This window comes from Electrophorus electricus, chromosome 8 (assembly GCF_041902795.1).
Source record: "Electrophorus electricus isolate QZ-2024a chromosome 8, ASM4190279v1, whole genome shotgun sequence".
Lineage (NCBI taxonomy): Eukaryota > Metazoa > Chordata > Actinopteri > Gymnotiformes > Gymnotidae > Electrophorus > Electrophorus electricus.
In genome coordinates, this window is record NC_137504.1 from 6,357,921 (window position 1) to 6,375,029 (window position 17,109).

The 17,109-nt window shown below is 44.0% G+C and overlaps 1 protein-coding gene across 4 annotated transcripts in view; it reads left to right on the top strand.

Annotated features, from left to right (window-relative positions):
• tnksa (tankyrase, TRF1-interacting ankyrin-related ADP-ribose polymerase a) overlaps positions 1-17,109 on the top strand; it is a 65,147-nt gene that overhangs the window by 22,941 nt on the left and 25,097 nt on the right. For all 4 annotated transcript variants that reach the window (XM_027028485.3, XM_081718850.1, XM_027028487.3 and 1 more), the window contains 2 exons: positions 3,296-3,332; positions 5,414-5,489. In XM_027028485.3, the coding sequence (XP_026884286.2) occupies positions 3,296-3,332; positions 5,414-5,489 (113 nt within the window). The remainder of the gene's footprint in view (positions 1-3,295; positions 3,333-5,413; positions 5,490-17,109) is intronic.

The window sequence follows — 17,109 nt, forward strand, 5'->3', positions numbered from 1 at the left end:
CTATTTTCGTGTTTACTGAGGGACTAATCTAGTGAGCGCACTAAGGAATTGTCTGTGTTTTTAACATAGCCATATCTTGATGTTCTGATATTAACAGAACATGTGGATTTTCCAAGTTGCACAGAACCCATTATTACTTTTTGGTCTAAAATCCAGTCTGAGGAAAGCATGCTTCCTACTATCCATGTGACCCTGTGAGCAACCCTTAGAGCTGTGTTTTGTTTCTTTAATCGTCGTTGCTTGTTCAGGCTGTTTTGAGGTCATTTTTCTGTCTCTTGTACAGTGCTTTTACACTCATTCCAGGTGCTGCATGCAAAAATGTCATAATGGTATCTAGAAACTGTTGCTTGTACATGCTTACATGCACATCAATTTGAACCCTTTAAAAGTGAGCAATTGAAGATCCTGTATACAGCACTATGTACTGTATACAGCAATGCAGAATAAAACAGCTGCATTGCTGTATTCAGTGCATCATACTGCAATGGAATTGTGATTCCAATGTGTGTCATGGCTAAAAATCCAACAATCAAAATTTGTTTGTTTTTGAGTCATCTAATACTGTGATTCATCTAAATGGACACAGAACAATAATCTGTAATCTCTAAAACAAGTTGTAATGTTCACAGCACACAGTAAAACCTTGGGATTGTGAAACTGGTGAAAAATGTGATTTGCACATAGGCAAATATTCTATACTATTCATTAGACACTATTTTGTGTTGCTCTAATCCACAGTTGGTAACCTTGAAATGAATGGAACCATATTAACAACAATAATAATGATAATAATAATAATGATGATTATTGTTGTTAATCATAATAATAAAAATAATAATATTATTATTATTATTATTGTAATTTATGTACCAGTTTATAAAGTGCTAAAATAAGATGCATTTAAAGAGGTGCAAGTTAAAAGAACAGATGTATTACACAATCAAAAGTTTGTAACTAAAAGTAAAAGACAGATTTTTAAAAAAAAGACCAAAATAATTGTTTTTTTTTTTAAGCAGAATCAAAAGTATCCACAATTGAAGTACAGATGGAGTAGCAGTCTAATTACATGCTATGCAGAATAAAAAGGTCTTAACTTTCTTCTTGAATCATTTAAATCATTCAGAGCCCTCAGGTCATCTGGAAGAGAATACCAGAGTTTGGGTCCATGGCAGCAGAATGCAGCCATGGTGCTCTTTAGTGGAGAAACTGCTCATTCACCACAGAGGGGAAAAAAAACAAGCCAACAGCTGCTGCAGAGTTCTGCTGTTTCTATGCCAGTCAGTAGGCAATGACATTTCTGTCTGTGTTGCTTCTTCATTCCCCTGGCAGATGATGATGATGATGATGATTCAAACAGGCCACTCCTCCTTTGCAATATGTAGATTTTAAATATGAGCATAATGACCTCAAAGTATAATCATTCCCTTACAGTGATGTTAGTGGTGCCCCTCTGATGACCAGTGTGCCTCGTTCTGAGTCGGAGGTGTGGAGCGCTGCATGCTGATTGTGTGAAATTGTGATGGTTGTGGAGTTAATTTGGCTAGAACGGGCTAGATAAACCTCCATGCAGAGCGGATGTGTTTGACTGTGGCTACAACGGTAGGGCTAATAGCTGCTCTGTTTCCATTATGAAGAGATTGCTAAACTTGGCAGGCTGCTCATTAACAGTCTCTGAAGTCTTCATGTTTGTCTGCCTCACCATCTGTTGTTGCTTTATATTTATTTTATTCCTCTCCCTGTTGGTACAGTTACTTAGCGGTGCTGCCGCTGTCCTGTAGACATGCAGGAAGCAGATGAGGAACGCTGTGATCCTGAAAGAGCAGTCATGTCTCGCCTCTTGGGCAACCTGCACACCGAATGATGCTCTGAGCTTGCTGCTGTTGAAAAGAGTGCTATTCTGTCTTTCCCCTCACCCGCTTTGTGCAGCAGCCTTCTGTAAGATTCCAAGATGGTAATGCAGAGTGAAATTTATGATGCCTTTTAATCACTCTCTGCTCCCCCAGCCAGTTCAATCTGCCTCAGAGCCTGTCATCTGCCAATCACTGTGTGCATGCGTGATTGTGTGCGCATGTGTATGGAGGTGTGTATGTGTGATGTGTGGGGGAGGGTAATCAGGAGAGTCCCTGCAGTGGCTGTGCTGTGCCCCTCCCCAACACTTTGTCTGGGGATTGTGGGTAAATGCTATGGTAGACGTTTGTTGTTGGGGGTAGGGTGGAGGGGTGGTCCTCAGTCTCTGAGAGAGACTCCTCTCAGTGCATCCTACAGAGCTGGCATGGCAAATGTGAAGACATAATGAGGCTCTCCAACACACAGCAGTTTGCTTCATTACTCGTCTCTCAGCAGAGCGCTAATGGAGTCTTTGTTCCTATCTCATCATCCAGCCTATATTTGAAATATTTGCATTTTAGGTTCAGGATTTTTTTCTATCCAGTTTGCTCTTATGACAGCACCTTCATTTTCCTGTAGCTGTCTGTCTGTAGTTCCCAGCCCCCTGAAGCCATGTTGTCAAGTCTACCTCTAAATTTTTGAGTTCCTCTTCTCCCTGCTCTCGCGCTCTCTTTCTGTCCCTCTCTCTCCCCTTTTATGCCTCCTCATCTTCTTGCCCCTCCACCTTTTGGTGGGCGGAGAGAGAGCACATGTAGGGGTGGGATAAATGGTGTTTAATTGGCTGCCCATTTCTGATTGGCTAAAAGGTAAGCCTCTGTGCCAGGGAGGACGGAAAAAGGACTGGCAGAGTTCTGTTTATTATACATTTTTCCCCCCTCCCGGCCACTGTTATGTTGTGTTATCACGGCAACGGCTCCTCCCATGCAAACATTAAAATAGACGAGTGCTCTCGGGCAGACTGCCTCACTGTGGAAGCAGGAAGGAGGGGCCAGTGCGCCCAAACGTCTGTCCGAGAAGGCGAGCTGTTTCATTTGAGGAGCGAACGGCGATATGCGTCAGTTTTCTCACCTCATCTGAGACATTGGCGATGCCGTGACCACACTGAACGTCACTGCTTCCTCAGGCGAGGGGGGTGGCCACAGATTTACGCCACCAACACACACACACACAGAGAGAGAGAGAGAGAGACGTACGCTCACGCGTACGCGCGTGCACACAGAGAGAGGGAGAGAATCCTTGTGTGTGGCTGTGCTGCTGATGTGTGTATGAGTGAGTGTGTCTGTGGATTTTCCGCTGGATGTGGGACTATTGCTGGTCCGCCGCTGCTCTGTGACTCTGGCTTCCTGCTGCTGCTGTGCGTCCTTCATCCTGCCTGTCTCTGACACCATGATTTTTTGCAACCACTTAGGTGAATACAAGAAGGACGAACTCCTGGAAGCAGCGAGGTGAGTACATACCCTGCACCCAGCCCTCTTCTCCTCTCTGACTCTACAGCTATCGATCTCCTTATTTCTTCCTTCCTCATGCCCTCTCTCTGTATGCTGGGTTTGCCTCTTTCAGGTATTGTTGTATTATTGGCAAAGAAGGGGGAGGAGGGCTAGAATGTCTGCTTAACTAGAAGACTTCAGTGATGGTGGGTGTTTTTGTCTGTGGTTACAATGGCCTCGGGGGACAGGGGGCCAGCTCTAGGAATGGGAAGCATAGAAAACCTCCTCGTGGGCAAGCCAAGGTTTGTGTTTATCATCAGGCTGTGTGCACGGACACGGTGGGTGTGTTTAATTGATGTCTCAGCCCTGACGGAGAAAACGGGGCAAATGTTTTTAGTCGGAGCAACATGCACTCGACCTGCTCCAGCATGCGGGCGCACATTCACCTTCCCATCCCTTTCCTACCTGTTGTTGTCCTGGCCACAGTCCTGTCATTGCGCTTCCTCTCGTGAATACTGTTACTGCTCGTGAGAGGGACAACCAGGATTGCCTGTTTAGCAGGAGAGAGTTCTGCCTCTGTAGTCCCATCTCTAGAAGCACAATGGTTCTCTGGCCTTAAGCACCCTGTCATGCCAAGTCAGAGGCGATTATTATTATTTTTTTTTTGGCTCCTCATCCCCACCCTGTTGCATCCTCTTTTCATAGCCCAGCCTCCAGCACAGCCTCCAGCATGGGTGCAAATAAGAGCTTGTTGTTCGGCAGTGATCAAGTGAGCGAGAGAACAGAAAAGGGGGAAACTACAAAGGCCGGTAAAATTTTCATCGATACAAGCATTAGCCAGGAGCGTGATCAGGAGAGGAATTAAGCAGGCCTTGGTCCCTCTTTTCCCATAACAGCAAAATAAAGCTGCCTTCCTTTCTTGCTTAACTCATAAGACCTGCACCCATTTAAGATCCGTTCAAGGCTTCAAGAACAGATTAAACAGCCTTCAGACGGACAAACAGCTGCTAGCATTGCCCGATGCTGTGCTAATCTTCCGAAGATGGGGATGCTTCTGAAAGTGCATCAGGAAGACTGATGAAACCTTCTCGTCTCCCACTGCCCCTCTTTCCACTTCTAATCCTCTTGGTCCGTCCCTGTTTATGGGGAACCTGAGAGGTGGCGGACATCTAAATGAAACTGCCATTTTCACTAGAGCAGGTTACCTGTAGTTACTAGCAGAGAGGAGGAATTAGTGTTGTCATGTTTTGGCAAATCACAGGACTGGGAACAGGGAAATCTGCCCTTCTACCATACTGTAACAATGAACATACTGAAGGCTGCTGGTCCTGTGCTTTTAAACAAAACGTCCAAGGTCAGGACACCTCATACACGGTACAAAAGGTGCATTTTTTTTCTGTGGGAAGAGGGTAGCACAAGTAAATAAATGTGCTAGATGTGCCAAGATACAAAGCATGGACCTAGAAGCCTGTAGTACACAGTCCTGTTGGAACCTCTTAAGCCTGCTTTTAAAAAAACAGAATCAGAACTGTTTCCACACCAGAATGATTTTTATCGACTCCACCCAATCTGCGTTTCTTTAGCTGTCTTTCTGCACTCCTCACTGGTCTCTGGAAAGGCGGGCTTCTGTTTTGGCCCGGGCGATGTGCGGCCGTGTCTGGGCAGCAGCGCATGTTAGAACCCGGAGCATGTGCTGACGGGTCTGGAGGTGCTACTCCAAGACACACACTGCGAAATCTCTCCTAACAGAGAGCTGCTCTGGAAGAGGAGGTTTGCTTAGCGATGGCAGAGCTTAAAAAAAAAAAAAAGGCCCTTTTGTGCTCATCTTCTCATAGGTGTCACCAGCAGCTTCGGGTAGTGTTGGCGTGCCCCACTGAACTATAAACACGCTCTCCATTATTGTTGTTTTCCTTCGCTGCGTCTCAGAAGGGAGGTCTGGCAGAAGCCTTCCGCCTCCCTCTGTTGATCCCAGCCCTGTAACGACCCCCGAGCCCCGTGTCCTCCTCCTCTTGCTCCGTCTGCCTCCTCCTTCTCGTATAATGCAGTGTGCTTGTAGTGGCTGTGCTGTTTTTCCTTCATAACCTGCTGCTCTGCTTCAGGAGTGGAAATGAAGAGAAGCTCATGGCCCTGCTCACCCCGCTCAACGTCAACTGCCACGCCAGCGACGGGCGCAAGGTAAGAGCACCCGCCAGCCACCCCTGGGCTGCACGCCCCACTGCATGCCCCACTACACCCCAGACCCTTCTGCTCTTTCTTCCATACTCTCTGGGCTGTTTCTGCCATGCCCACTGTCTTGGCAACATGTCATTAGATGCTTATTGAATACTACTGAAAGAAATGAGCTCAAGGTTTTTAACCAGCTGAAGGCTGTCAACTCAACTCAAAATGTAAAAAAAGAGAGATGCGTGCACCAAAGCCAGTGCATAGAAATCCGCTATGGAATCTTATCGCGCTTTAATTTATCTACAGATGTGTCACTAGTCTTGACAGATCCTGTTGTCTCGAGCCTCCATTCAAATTAGTCTGTCATGAGCAATAAGTAATGTGTCAAATTAAGACCTCAGAATATAACTGCCATTCAGTTATCCTGTGACAAGCCATATACAGTACATCAGGCGGCATCAGCTAGGCAGCCATTAAGTTAAAACGCATTCATTTTCTTCATTTCTTCATTAGTAATGTAATCCTCGTGTGTGTGTGTGTGTGTGTGTGTGTGTGTGTGTGTGTGCTTGCTTGCTTGCTTGCTTGCACGCGCACACACACTCTCAATCAAACAGTTGAGTTGTGGTGTAATTACATCATCATCACTGTCTGATCCAGGTAGCAACACTGTCTGCATACATTTGCCTGAAACATGTTGCTTTGTTTATTGTTGCTTGGGGGTACTTGAAACTATTGACTGTATGTGCCCCACTTTTTTCAGTATTTTAAGAGGAATTCTCAAATTTTCCTATTGCTGTGAAACCTTTTTTCCCTTTTTTTTTTTTTTTTTTTTTTCTTTTTTTTTCTTTTTTTTTTGAAAGTTTAGGTCAGTGAAGGGTATGCTGGATTTAAAAGTAATTATTTGCTTATGAATATTTACGAATGTCCTGTTCCTTAGCCCAAGACGAGCAGTACTGGATTGGAAAAAGGGTTGGATCTGGGGATTGATTTAGATAGCTGAGCGCTTGCCTTGGGCATATTTATTAAGCATTGACTCCTTCATAAGTAGTCTCTTTTTAAAATGTCATTTGATATCACACAAACTGTGCTGTCTCTTACAGATACTGTTGATGTAGTGGAGAACATCTTGTGAAAGTGTCCCTCTGCAACAGTGTGTTGCTTCTTTTGCACATAAATTACATTGGCTGTAAATTCTTCTTTCTTCACTCAGCCTCCTTAATAATTTAATAATAATGCCTGTTAAGACAGCATTTTGAAACTTGTGTTATGTATAACATGCTCTAAAGCCCAGAAGCTGAGTCAGCTTCAGATTCGATTGTGCCAGGCATCACTTATTGTTCCCTGAGTAGCTCTTTGGCTGTATTCTATTTAATTTGAGAACTAAACTGAATTTGGGTGACTTGAAATTTTGGGACATGTTAATAAAAAAAAAAAAACTTTGAATAGCCACATTCTCTCTTGGTATTGTGAAATCAAAATGTAACCATTATTTATATTGCTTAAATATAAAATATTCAAGTTGGTGTTTTAGTGTGTTTTATTCTTATTCATGGCCTTTGCTGCTCTGCTTGTCCTCTGTGCAGCTGTCCTACACATCTCCTTGCACCTGGCTTTAAGTGTTTGAAGGCTGCACCACCCTTCATTCTTAAGGTTGTCACAGGCAATGGCTTTTTTTTTTGCTCTGGAAATTTTTCGTGTTATTAATTTAAGTGGCAGGTGCTTCTAGGGCTGAAGCCATTGTTTGAAGGCTGTGCGGTGCAGTTCTGGTACAGTTCATGGCTGCTCCACTAGCCTCAGCGCTGGTTGAGAACTAGTATCATAGCGTTTCGACTTTAGTCGATGTAGGCGTGAGAATGATGAGTATGGTGATTGGAGCCATCGCATTGACAGGCTACTTCTATAAACATGAAAACTGATGTGTGCATTGTGGCTTGATGATCTCCAGACGTCTTCCTTCAGGAAAGTGTCCTTGAGTTGGCGTGCCTGTGCCGCCTGCTTTCTCCACGTACCACACTCCTTTCTCTGGGCCTGTGGGCATGCAGGCTGCACGCAGATGCCGCAGTTGCCTTTAGCCCTGGCTGCCTGTGCCGGTCCGTGATCGGCACCAGTGGCCAAAAGGCAGCTCCAGTCGTCTTTCTAACGCAGCTCCCCAGGCAGCTCAGCTCAGCCAGATCGGCTTTGTAGCCTCCGCTTTGCCACCTGGCTCACGTCACTTAGTGCCTTCCTGTGCACTGCCCCCGCCAAGGCAGGGGCTTAGGGGTGCGGGGCGGGGAGGATGTGGGAGCGCACTATTTACTATCATTTACACCTCCCACATTACCTGCCAGTTCTATTGTAACACCTGATGTTACTTAGTCGGATCGTGAAGTGGCTGCTTCAATGTGTAGCAGCAGGCAGAACGGGCTGACTGTGCTTAGAAATGGCCATCTCTGCTGTATGCTGCGTCTCGTTAACACCCAGCCTTTTTTAACACCCTTGCTGCTGAATATATGTAGGTGCTATATGTATTGTTCTCTGCCCGCAATAGTGTTCTGCTATGATTGTTTTATAGCGTTTCTAAAGAGAGAAAAGCTTACTCGACTTCCCACAGCAAAACTCCTTTTTGACGGTGTCATTTATTGAATTGTTTCCTTACTGTATATCACTAGCCTGGATTGGCTTGGACTGAGCTGTGGGTGAAGTCCTGCAGTAGTGTAGCATTAGCTATAGCTGCATTGTCTGTTTGCTTGATGAATGCTTGCTGGATTTCATTGCCACAGTGGATCACCGCCTTATTTTATCTCTACCTTCTCTAAGGTAGGAGGGATAAATCCTCTATACAAGTCCCCAGTCCTGTGAATGAATGTGTTTGGCAATGTTCTCTTGTTGCATTGTTTTTGTTTTACTTTTGTTTTGTTTTTCCATTTAAAGAGTTTTTTTTTCTTTTCTATAAAGTCCCTGTCAGCACCTTTTTTAACCAAGAAAGAAAGAACAAGTTGTCGTGCTTCTTGTAAATCGTGCATGCAAATGTCACCGCTGCCTCTCCTATAAGCCGTGAGTGGCCTGCTGTCCTGCTGCTGCACAACGGCTCCAAGAGCAGCTGTCGCTCTGCCCATCTCCCTCTCCCTGTGTGGCTGATGGGTGATGCGCACCCCGAGCTCCCTGCTCTGCCCCAACCAACATTACTCCAGCGTGCTGTTACCGACCAAGCGCATTTTCATTGGCTAAATCATACTCACTCCGCCGGCCAGCACCCTCTCTGCTGCTGTTTGCTGAAACAGATGTCAGCGAGGCCACTGTTTCACTTGCTCTTTACAAGCCCCTCTGCTATACTGTGAGCGTGTGCTCATGTGAGCCACACTGCTTTAGACAAAGAATATCAATTCAGATTTATTCAATTATTTTTCCTTTTATGGTGTTGCATTTTATTAGAAAGCATGTATGAAACTGGTGTCGCACACCCTTGCCCTATGCATCAACCTCTGCAAGTACAAGTTAGGATCCAGGCTATTTTTAACAGGGGAGCCTATAGTCTGGTTGGTTAATGCAGTGCTTGGTCACTCTTCAGTGGATCCCATTAGGTATCGCACCATGTACCTGCAGGCCAGTGGTGCTTTCGATCACCCCCCTAATGAGGGGTGATGAGAGAAGAGCACACTGCGCGGGCAGCCTGGCCCCACGCACACGTACACATACAGAGAGAGCTGGTGCAAATGAGTTTCCATTATCACTTCTACAGCGTGCTGTGCTGCCATGGTGTTCTCATCACGGGACAGCTGAAGAACGTTGGCACGGAAAATCAGTGTCCTACTCGTGACACTTTATAGTGGGGTGTTTCATAATGTTTGAAAGGACCTGTCTTTTATGCTTTGTGGTCTTAGTTGCTTTCTTTTGCATTTGTCTCCAATAGTCAGTGGTGTTTTTAGACTCAAAATATTAAATGAACTTAACAAAATTATTCATGTACTAATACACTTGGAGCATGTCAGATTTTCTGTTAACCTCAGGGCACTGTGATTCGCCAGTTCTGTCAGTTCCATCTATGTATACTCTCAGATTCCATGAATAAATGCATATACTTCTCTACCATCCAAGGGTATTGTTTTAATTTCCATTCTCACTGTGTTGTTTATCATCTTAGTGATGCCCAACACATGCCTGCATAAATTTTCAGAGAGAGAGCGAGCATGTAATGCCCATTCTTAACCTCTCAAGGGAAATAATTTAAGGTAACTATGCCCTTGGCTGGTATAATTTTTTTTTGTTTTCTATCTCATGGAATTTAAACTTTCAGGCACATATTTCTGCTCCTATGGATAGGTTATGTTGAAGCGTTTTTCCCTGAATGAAGCTGTTTTTAATTTGAATTTGTGTGAGTCTGCTAGTTACAGACTGTACTGTGGCCCAGAGCTTTGCTCTAATATTTTTAGTTTTTCCTGTGTTTTCTGCTGAGATTAATTTGGGTACTTTTTTTTTTTTTTTTTGCTCCATGGTACCTAGAAGGGAACGGTCTTGACAGTTGTTTTCTGCACTGGAAATTGAGACTTGCGTTTTCTAAGCAGTACCTCTTTGGGAAGAGTATAATTTCCATGGTTTCCTGCTTGATGTACCACAGAAACAGGTACTGCCTTCTTTGATTTATATCAGCTGTGCTACAAGCTTATTTTGATGGTGTGTTTCAGTAGTGTTTTCTTCAGTAACAGGTTAAGTCATTTAATACTCTAATCCTTTGAACTCATTTTGTGAGGATTCCTCAAGATTGCTGCATAGTTCTTCCCTCATGGACATGTTCTTTGTGAAGGCAGCTTCCTTACAGATGCTGTTTTCTGGACAGCCTTGTTGTTTCATCTCCAACTGCTCTGTATTCAGTTCCATCCTCCTCTGACCCGTGCAGAAGGAACCAGGAATTGCACGCGTGCACCCCACTTTAGCCCAACCCTGCAAGTAGCTAGCACTCCACAAAGATGCCATGGTGTGAAGGCTGATGGATGTTCTGTTGCAACCTTGCTTTTGTGTGCATGGCCACTGCAGACGCTGGGATCTGCCTGGAAACGCTAGCAGCTCGAGACCTGCTGCCTGATCACACTAGTTTGGACATATCAGACTGCTGTGATGATCAGGACTGAGTTAAACTGCTTTTGTCTGCTAAAGCTCAGTGTTTGACTGGCTAAGTTATTTAGATACATGATTTAACACTGCCCTATTGAACTACGGCAACGTCGAAGACCTGCTGATCTGCCCAGTACACTACTGGCTTCTCCAGGCTTCTCCAGAGATAGCATCAAACCCACGGCCCCACTGGGCCATGCATAATCTCCTCATCTCTTTTAAGACATGCAGCACACTCCTCTGTCCTGCTTGGCTAGCAGAACAGAGCTGCCTGGCCTCTCACGGATCACTCTCAGGGCTCATTTACAGGGCTGGAAGGGAGGGGGAGGGGCAGAGCGGTGATGTGTAACAACTGACCTAAGGAAACATTTAAGGTGGCCATTTAGAGTTGCCTGTTTTCCCCTCCCCCCAAAGTTCTGGAGACGATGTAGTACTGTGCAAACGTCTTAAGCTCCCAAGAAAATTGTGTTTAAAAGAATTTTGGCAGCTTTGTCTACTCTTTCTCCCCCTATCCAAGTGAGCCCAAACGGCCTCAGTAAGCTGTGTTGAGTTTAGGGCTCTGCTCTATTCTGCCCAGCCTGTACGTGATATTCACAGCTTTAGTAGTGTTGAGATTGGGGCTTTGCTCTGCCCAGTTTGTACGTGGTACTCTCAGCTCGGTAGTGTTGAAATTGGGGCTCTGTCTGTAAGAACAGAATTCTCATTGTGCTAATCTTATATGTGCTTCATTGTGTTTGACGTTATGCTGAATGATACAGAAATATGTGTTATCGTGGTGTTGATTTTTATGATGTGGTGCTTTACATGCCAACAAATTATTATTGTTCAAATAAATATCTTATAGTTGCTTGGTTGCCAAATATTTTGCACAGATTATGGTGTTAATCAGTATATGAGTGTTTCACCCGTACACCTATCACATGAAGAGAAGCTAGCTGTATATCAGCACTTCTTTGGGATGTTGTTTTGGCATGGGGGAAATATTAGTCACCATTTTATTGTTGAGTTTGAAGGCCACTGTAGCGTTTGGGCCATTTGATGAGAACCATGTAAATGATCCATGCTGCTGATGCCAGATTTATAGACGGTTCCCTTGCAGGTGAAAGCAGTTTCAGAACGCAATAAATATTATGAATGAATTAAAGGGAAATTTCCAGTTTTCTTCTTCACACCAGCTGCCTCTGCTTAAACAGGGTTGAGCTTTTGCCTGTGAGGCTGTTTTTTGTTTTTTCTTTCCCCCCCACCCTGTGCCTGACATCTCACTCACATGTGAGCTGGAATTAATAGTTTTCTGCTCCAGGAAAGAATTTGAGTGTGTGATTCTACCAGTTAAGGGAAACCTCCAAACACAGAACAAAAAAGCAAGCTGTGTGTGTGTGTGTGAGAAAGCACACTCCATTGTATGCGACCTGGCTTGACTCTAGCTTGATAATAAAGGAGCTATGTCATTAACACAGCACAGTGGAGCACATTATCACAATGCCTTGTGCAGCACCCTAGGAAAAACCAATCACTTACTGAAGGCCTGCTGCAAAGCCCATAAATCATGTCACAGATGTTTCATGGAGAGCAAGTGACCTTTTCATTTTCTCTCCCTCCATGTTTTCTTTCTGCACTTTCTTCTCTGCTTGCTCCTGGATGTGTGCTTGACGTGGAATGTTGATGCCCATAACTTGAACAACACCACCGGCTGTTCCTGGTTTGTGTTGATGCTCGATGTGTTTCCTCTCTCTCTCTCTTTCTCTCTCTGAGGGTACTGCAGTCCACTGTCTGACCTTCCATAGCCTTCACAAGCAGAGATATGATTCTCACAAGAAAACATCTCATTACTGCAAGCCCGGTGGCTTGGCTTGAAACGCTCAGCCCATCACACCATGTCTCAGATTGGTAATTTCAGTGAACGTCTGATGAAACATGGCTACAGCCTGCCTTATATGTAATGGATTGGTATAGGCCTTCTGATGAAGATGAGAAGATCACACAAATTCTTACCAGAAAATGGTTTGGAATAAATTCTGTGGAGAAGAATAAAATTAAATTGGCGGATACTTAAAAGTCCAGTTTGGATTGAAAACCACCTCTTTCTCTAAGAGCTAGGCTTGGATTTTTTAAATATTTCTTATGAAGTGGTGGAATTATTTAGCTGATGTTTAAATAAATATATATAGCAGTGACAGTGACAAATGAGGCAATAATTAGTGATAGTAATGACCTCACCTTTCAGGGCTTCACCTGCCACCTCGTCTTAGCGTTGCTTTTATATGCATATGAGGTAGAATGTGTGTGTGTGTGTGTGTGTGTGTGTGTGTGTGTGTGTGTGTGTGTGTGTACCTTCTCAAAAATTAGCAATGCACACACAGCTAGAACTGCTTTCACTGGCAAAGGATGATGGGGAGGGTGGGCCAGCAGGGTGAAAGAACATGAGAGCGGAGAACTCTATGCAATAGCTACTGTCTGGAATCTGTCACAGTTCCTTGTATATCTGGAGATTAAGAAATACATGGTGTCTGTTGAACTTGTTGTGAGTCCTGTCTTGCGACAGTTCTGCGTCCCTAGACGCACGTAGGCGGATGCAGAAACGCATCTAGAGGCAGGGCAGTGCACAACTTCCTTACTTTCCCTCTGTCTCCTAGTTTCCATATTTTATTCCACTTAATCACACAAGATGGCCATATTTGGCAGCTCCTTGGAGGCTTGGAAGGCAGCTCGGGGGAACAGCCGGGACCTTCACAGACCACGCACAGAAATAGCACCAGCAGGGCCCTGCTTGGTCATTAGAGGTGCCAAGGCTCCATGGAGATTGCTGTTAATGGGGGTGAATGCAGCGAGGAGACATAGTCCCCCACCCCCTCCCCAAAGGGACCTCTGAGCTCCTTTATTAGACACATATGCAGTAAACAGGCCTCTCAGTGTAATTTGGCGAGTGGGAATAAAGGACTGGGAGAGAGCGTTCTGCTTCCCCCTCTGAGCTGTAGTGAGAGATGGCTAATGTCTTTATCGACCAAATCTGCCTATGCCTAGCCGGCGTGCGGCGTGTCTTCTGACTGCTCCCACTCCATGCTGGGCTCCAGCGTTAACCTTTATATGGTGTGAGGGCTTGGAGGTTACCTCCCCGTCTTGGTGGGATGGTTACTTTGGCAGAAAGGCTCAATGGTGCTTTCAGGTCCACCTGGTTTTTACTGTAGTTATAGTTTGCGGTGCGGCCATGGCAACAGCTGTGGGTAAGCACTCGCTGTTGGCATGGTTACAGGTCACACTTCTTCCATTGCAAAGCGAGGGGAGAATGAAAAACAGGAACAAAGACATTTTCCTACTGGAAAAACACAAGCAGGGAAGCACATTGGCTTTTTCCTGGCTGGCTGTTTCCGCCCCTGCACTCATCTCCTCTGTCCTCTCAGTGCTTGAAATATGATGGTAATGTGGCTCATAGGCAACAGGAGCGGCTTCTCGGTGCCCTGCATCTAAATCAGCTCCCTGTAACTGGGCTCTGCTCTTGTTTGCTCTGGATTTGTGTTCACTCTGGCTCCTCGTGATGGAGGGCTGAGTGTGTTGCAGCAGCAGCAATCACCAGCTCCATCTGTGAGAGTCACTGAACCATTTCATGTTTCTCTCTCTCTCTCTCTGTGTCTGTCTCTCCCCTAACAAGAGATTTTTTGTTTGTGCACTCATTAAAGTTCTGACTGATCTTTTTTGTCGTTGACTTTTCCCCTACCTTTACGACCCTTCACAAACATAACACCCCATTTGCGCATAGTAATAGACTCTGTCATTTAATAGTCTTTGAGGTGTGCGTGATTGTCTTTGTATTTGCCCATTAATTTGTGCTTTATTGGCAGTCTGGCTTTGGCTGGCTCGAGCTCCAGAAGGCCTGCACACCCATGTGGGCAGATCTGCTCAGTTCCTGCGTCTGACTTGTTCATGCGTCCCAGCTGATGCTGGGAAAAGGTTGCCCAGCCACACTGATTCCTAGTCAGGCCCAGCTGTGGCCTTCTGCAAGGCAGCAGTTAACTGACGCATTTCCCCACCATCAGCAGAATGCATGCTTCATGACAAAAGCTACACATGATCCAAATATCAGCATTCACAAACATCCCCCTGAAACAGCTGATATTTCACATAGAAAATGGAGCATTTTGCAACACAGTCAGAGAAATTCAGCTGTGCATTGAATTGTTTTCTTTGGCACCTTTTGTGTATAGACAATATGCTTACTGTAGTCACAAAAGGAGAACTGAATGTCAGCTTGGTGATTAAATTATGTTGCAAGCAATTGAACCAAATTCAATTAATTGCCATCTCGTGGTATGTGAAATTCTTTTACCATAAGGAGCACACTGGTAGGAGGGGCTTATATAATAGAGTTTAGCCAAAAACTAAACTCTATTATATAGAGTTTATATAGGGGGGGGGGGGGAAAGCACGAGATCAGAAATTAGGAGGGGATGTAGGTAAAAACTACAGGTCCCACAGTGTATTGCATTAACTACAGTGAGGCCGGCCATGGTGCTGTACCCTGAAAGTAAATGGATAGGTTATTTTATAGCGTTAACAATTTCATTTGAGAATGTAGTTGATGACGCTTTTGAAAGTAAAAGGTGAAGTATGCAGATTTGGTAGCCGAGGTGAGAAAACATGAGTGGCAGGTGCATATAAGACTGGTAGAGAGGTGTTGGGGGATTTGAAGGTAAGTCTGCTACATGTTTGCCTGTGCAGTTTGGTTTTAGATGCTGTAAACTAAGGGTAGCGGTGAAGGATTTATTGGAAGTAGCTGAAAGGGCTAGTCAGTGATTGTGGATGAAAAGATCACAGACTTGCTGGGGAAATGCATTGCAAAGGTGGAATGGCTGCGGTGTTCTAGGTACATGGAGGGCTGCGTAGGTGAGGTGTTGGGCTATTCTGTAACGTGGGTGATCCAGATGGAAATTAGTCACCAGGGAGGCCAGTTTGGATTTATGTTTAAAGAGGTGTGGCTTGGAGGGGAGAGGGGTCTGGACATCAGCCCTCACTGTTGAGCCTTCTATAGGCGACATGGGGTGAATTCAGCGAGACGCAAACAAAGGGAGGTGCCTACCTGATGATGCACGTGAACAGCTTGTCATCTTGTGATTTCTGGTATGAAGTGAGTGGGCTGGGCCCTATTTGAATTTCTAATGGTTTGGCCTAGGATATTTGCTCTCCTGTGTATAATTACAAAAAGGTGGTAACTGTAACCAAGTGTACATGGGCATGCATGTTTGTGTGTGTCTAGAGTACAAGTCAGTTGTTTCCAATCTATCCTGCCTAGTTCATTATGCATATGTAATCTGTGTGTTTATATAATGTGTATGTAGAATCATTAGAATGTAAATGCATTGGTCTGTGTATGTTATGTATATGTTAACTAAAACACCTGCATAAATTTGCTAGTATTTGCTAGAATGGAGAGATTGGTTAACATGTTTTGGGGGTGGTGGATATTTTCAAATGATTGAGGGTTTATGTGTTTAATAAAATGTATGTTTAAATTATTGAATAATGTCATTTGATTATTTTCTCTGGCAGTTGATCGTTCCAGTGTTATATGTGCAAAGAACAGGTTTTTCCTCTGTGTAATATTTATGGAATTCCTATTTATGGCATGGCAGGGATATGGGGGTAGTATATTGGATGTAGAAGTCCATATTTGTATAATCACTCAGCAGACAAAGCAAGGGGGATAGTGGAATGCTGCAACCCAAGGTAAGGGATATAAAGTCTGTGTCAGGAGGGCCAGTACTGTTGTATGGGTGTGCATGTCCATAGGGCGTGAAAATAACTGTCAGGAGTATTGAGAGCAGTGGGAGCATGGGTCTGTGTGTGTTGGTCCCATTTTAATGCAGTAATTTATGCTGTGTGATATGCGATCTATAAATTACTTTATATTGAATCAGCAGGAGACTACTATTGTTTGGCATTGTGAAAGTGATATGTTTTATACTTCAATATAGGTGTGAGTTGTAGATACTATAAATATTGATTTCTCCCGATACAGAATTTTCAGACTAGATAATGAATTTCTATCAAGCTGGATATGGCAGTATTGTGTAAACATGTGTTTTGTGTGATCCATAAATGGAAGGTCTGCTAAGGATGAATCCTTGCATGTTATTATTCCATCTCTAACCAGGAGGTTTTTATATATTTTTTATTTTTATATATATATATATATATATATATATATATATATATATATATATATATATATATATATATATATATATATATATATATATAAATAAAAAATATATAAAAACCTCCTGGTTAGAGATGGAATATATATCTATATAAATAAAATGTGTGCCTGTGCGTGCACCTGCTAGATAGTAGTGGAAGTTTGGTGCTTCAGGTCCTCCAAGGTCCTCTTTACTATTTTGAAGTGTTTGTTTTTTTGTTGTTTGTGTTCCAGTAAATTTGGTATATCGTAGAATGTAGTTGCTAGAAGTGGGTGGTTGAATAGGGATTATGGTGAATAAGTCATTTATTTTTTGAAGGACTGGCATTTTTCAGTTACTATTCTGCCAAGCAG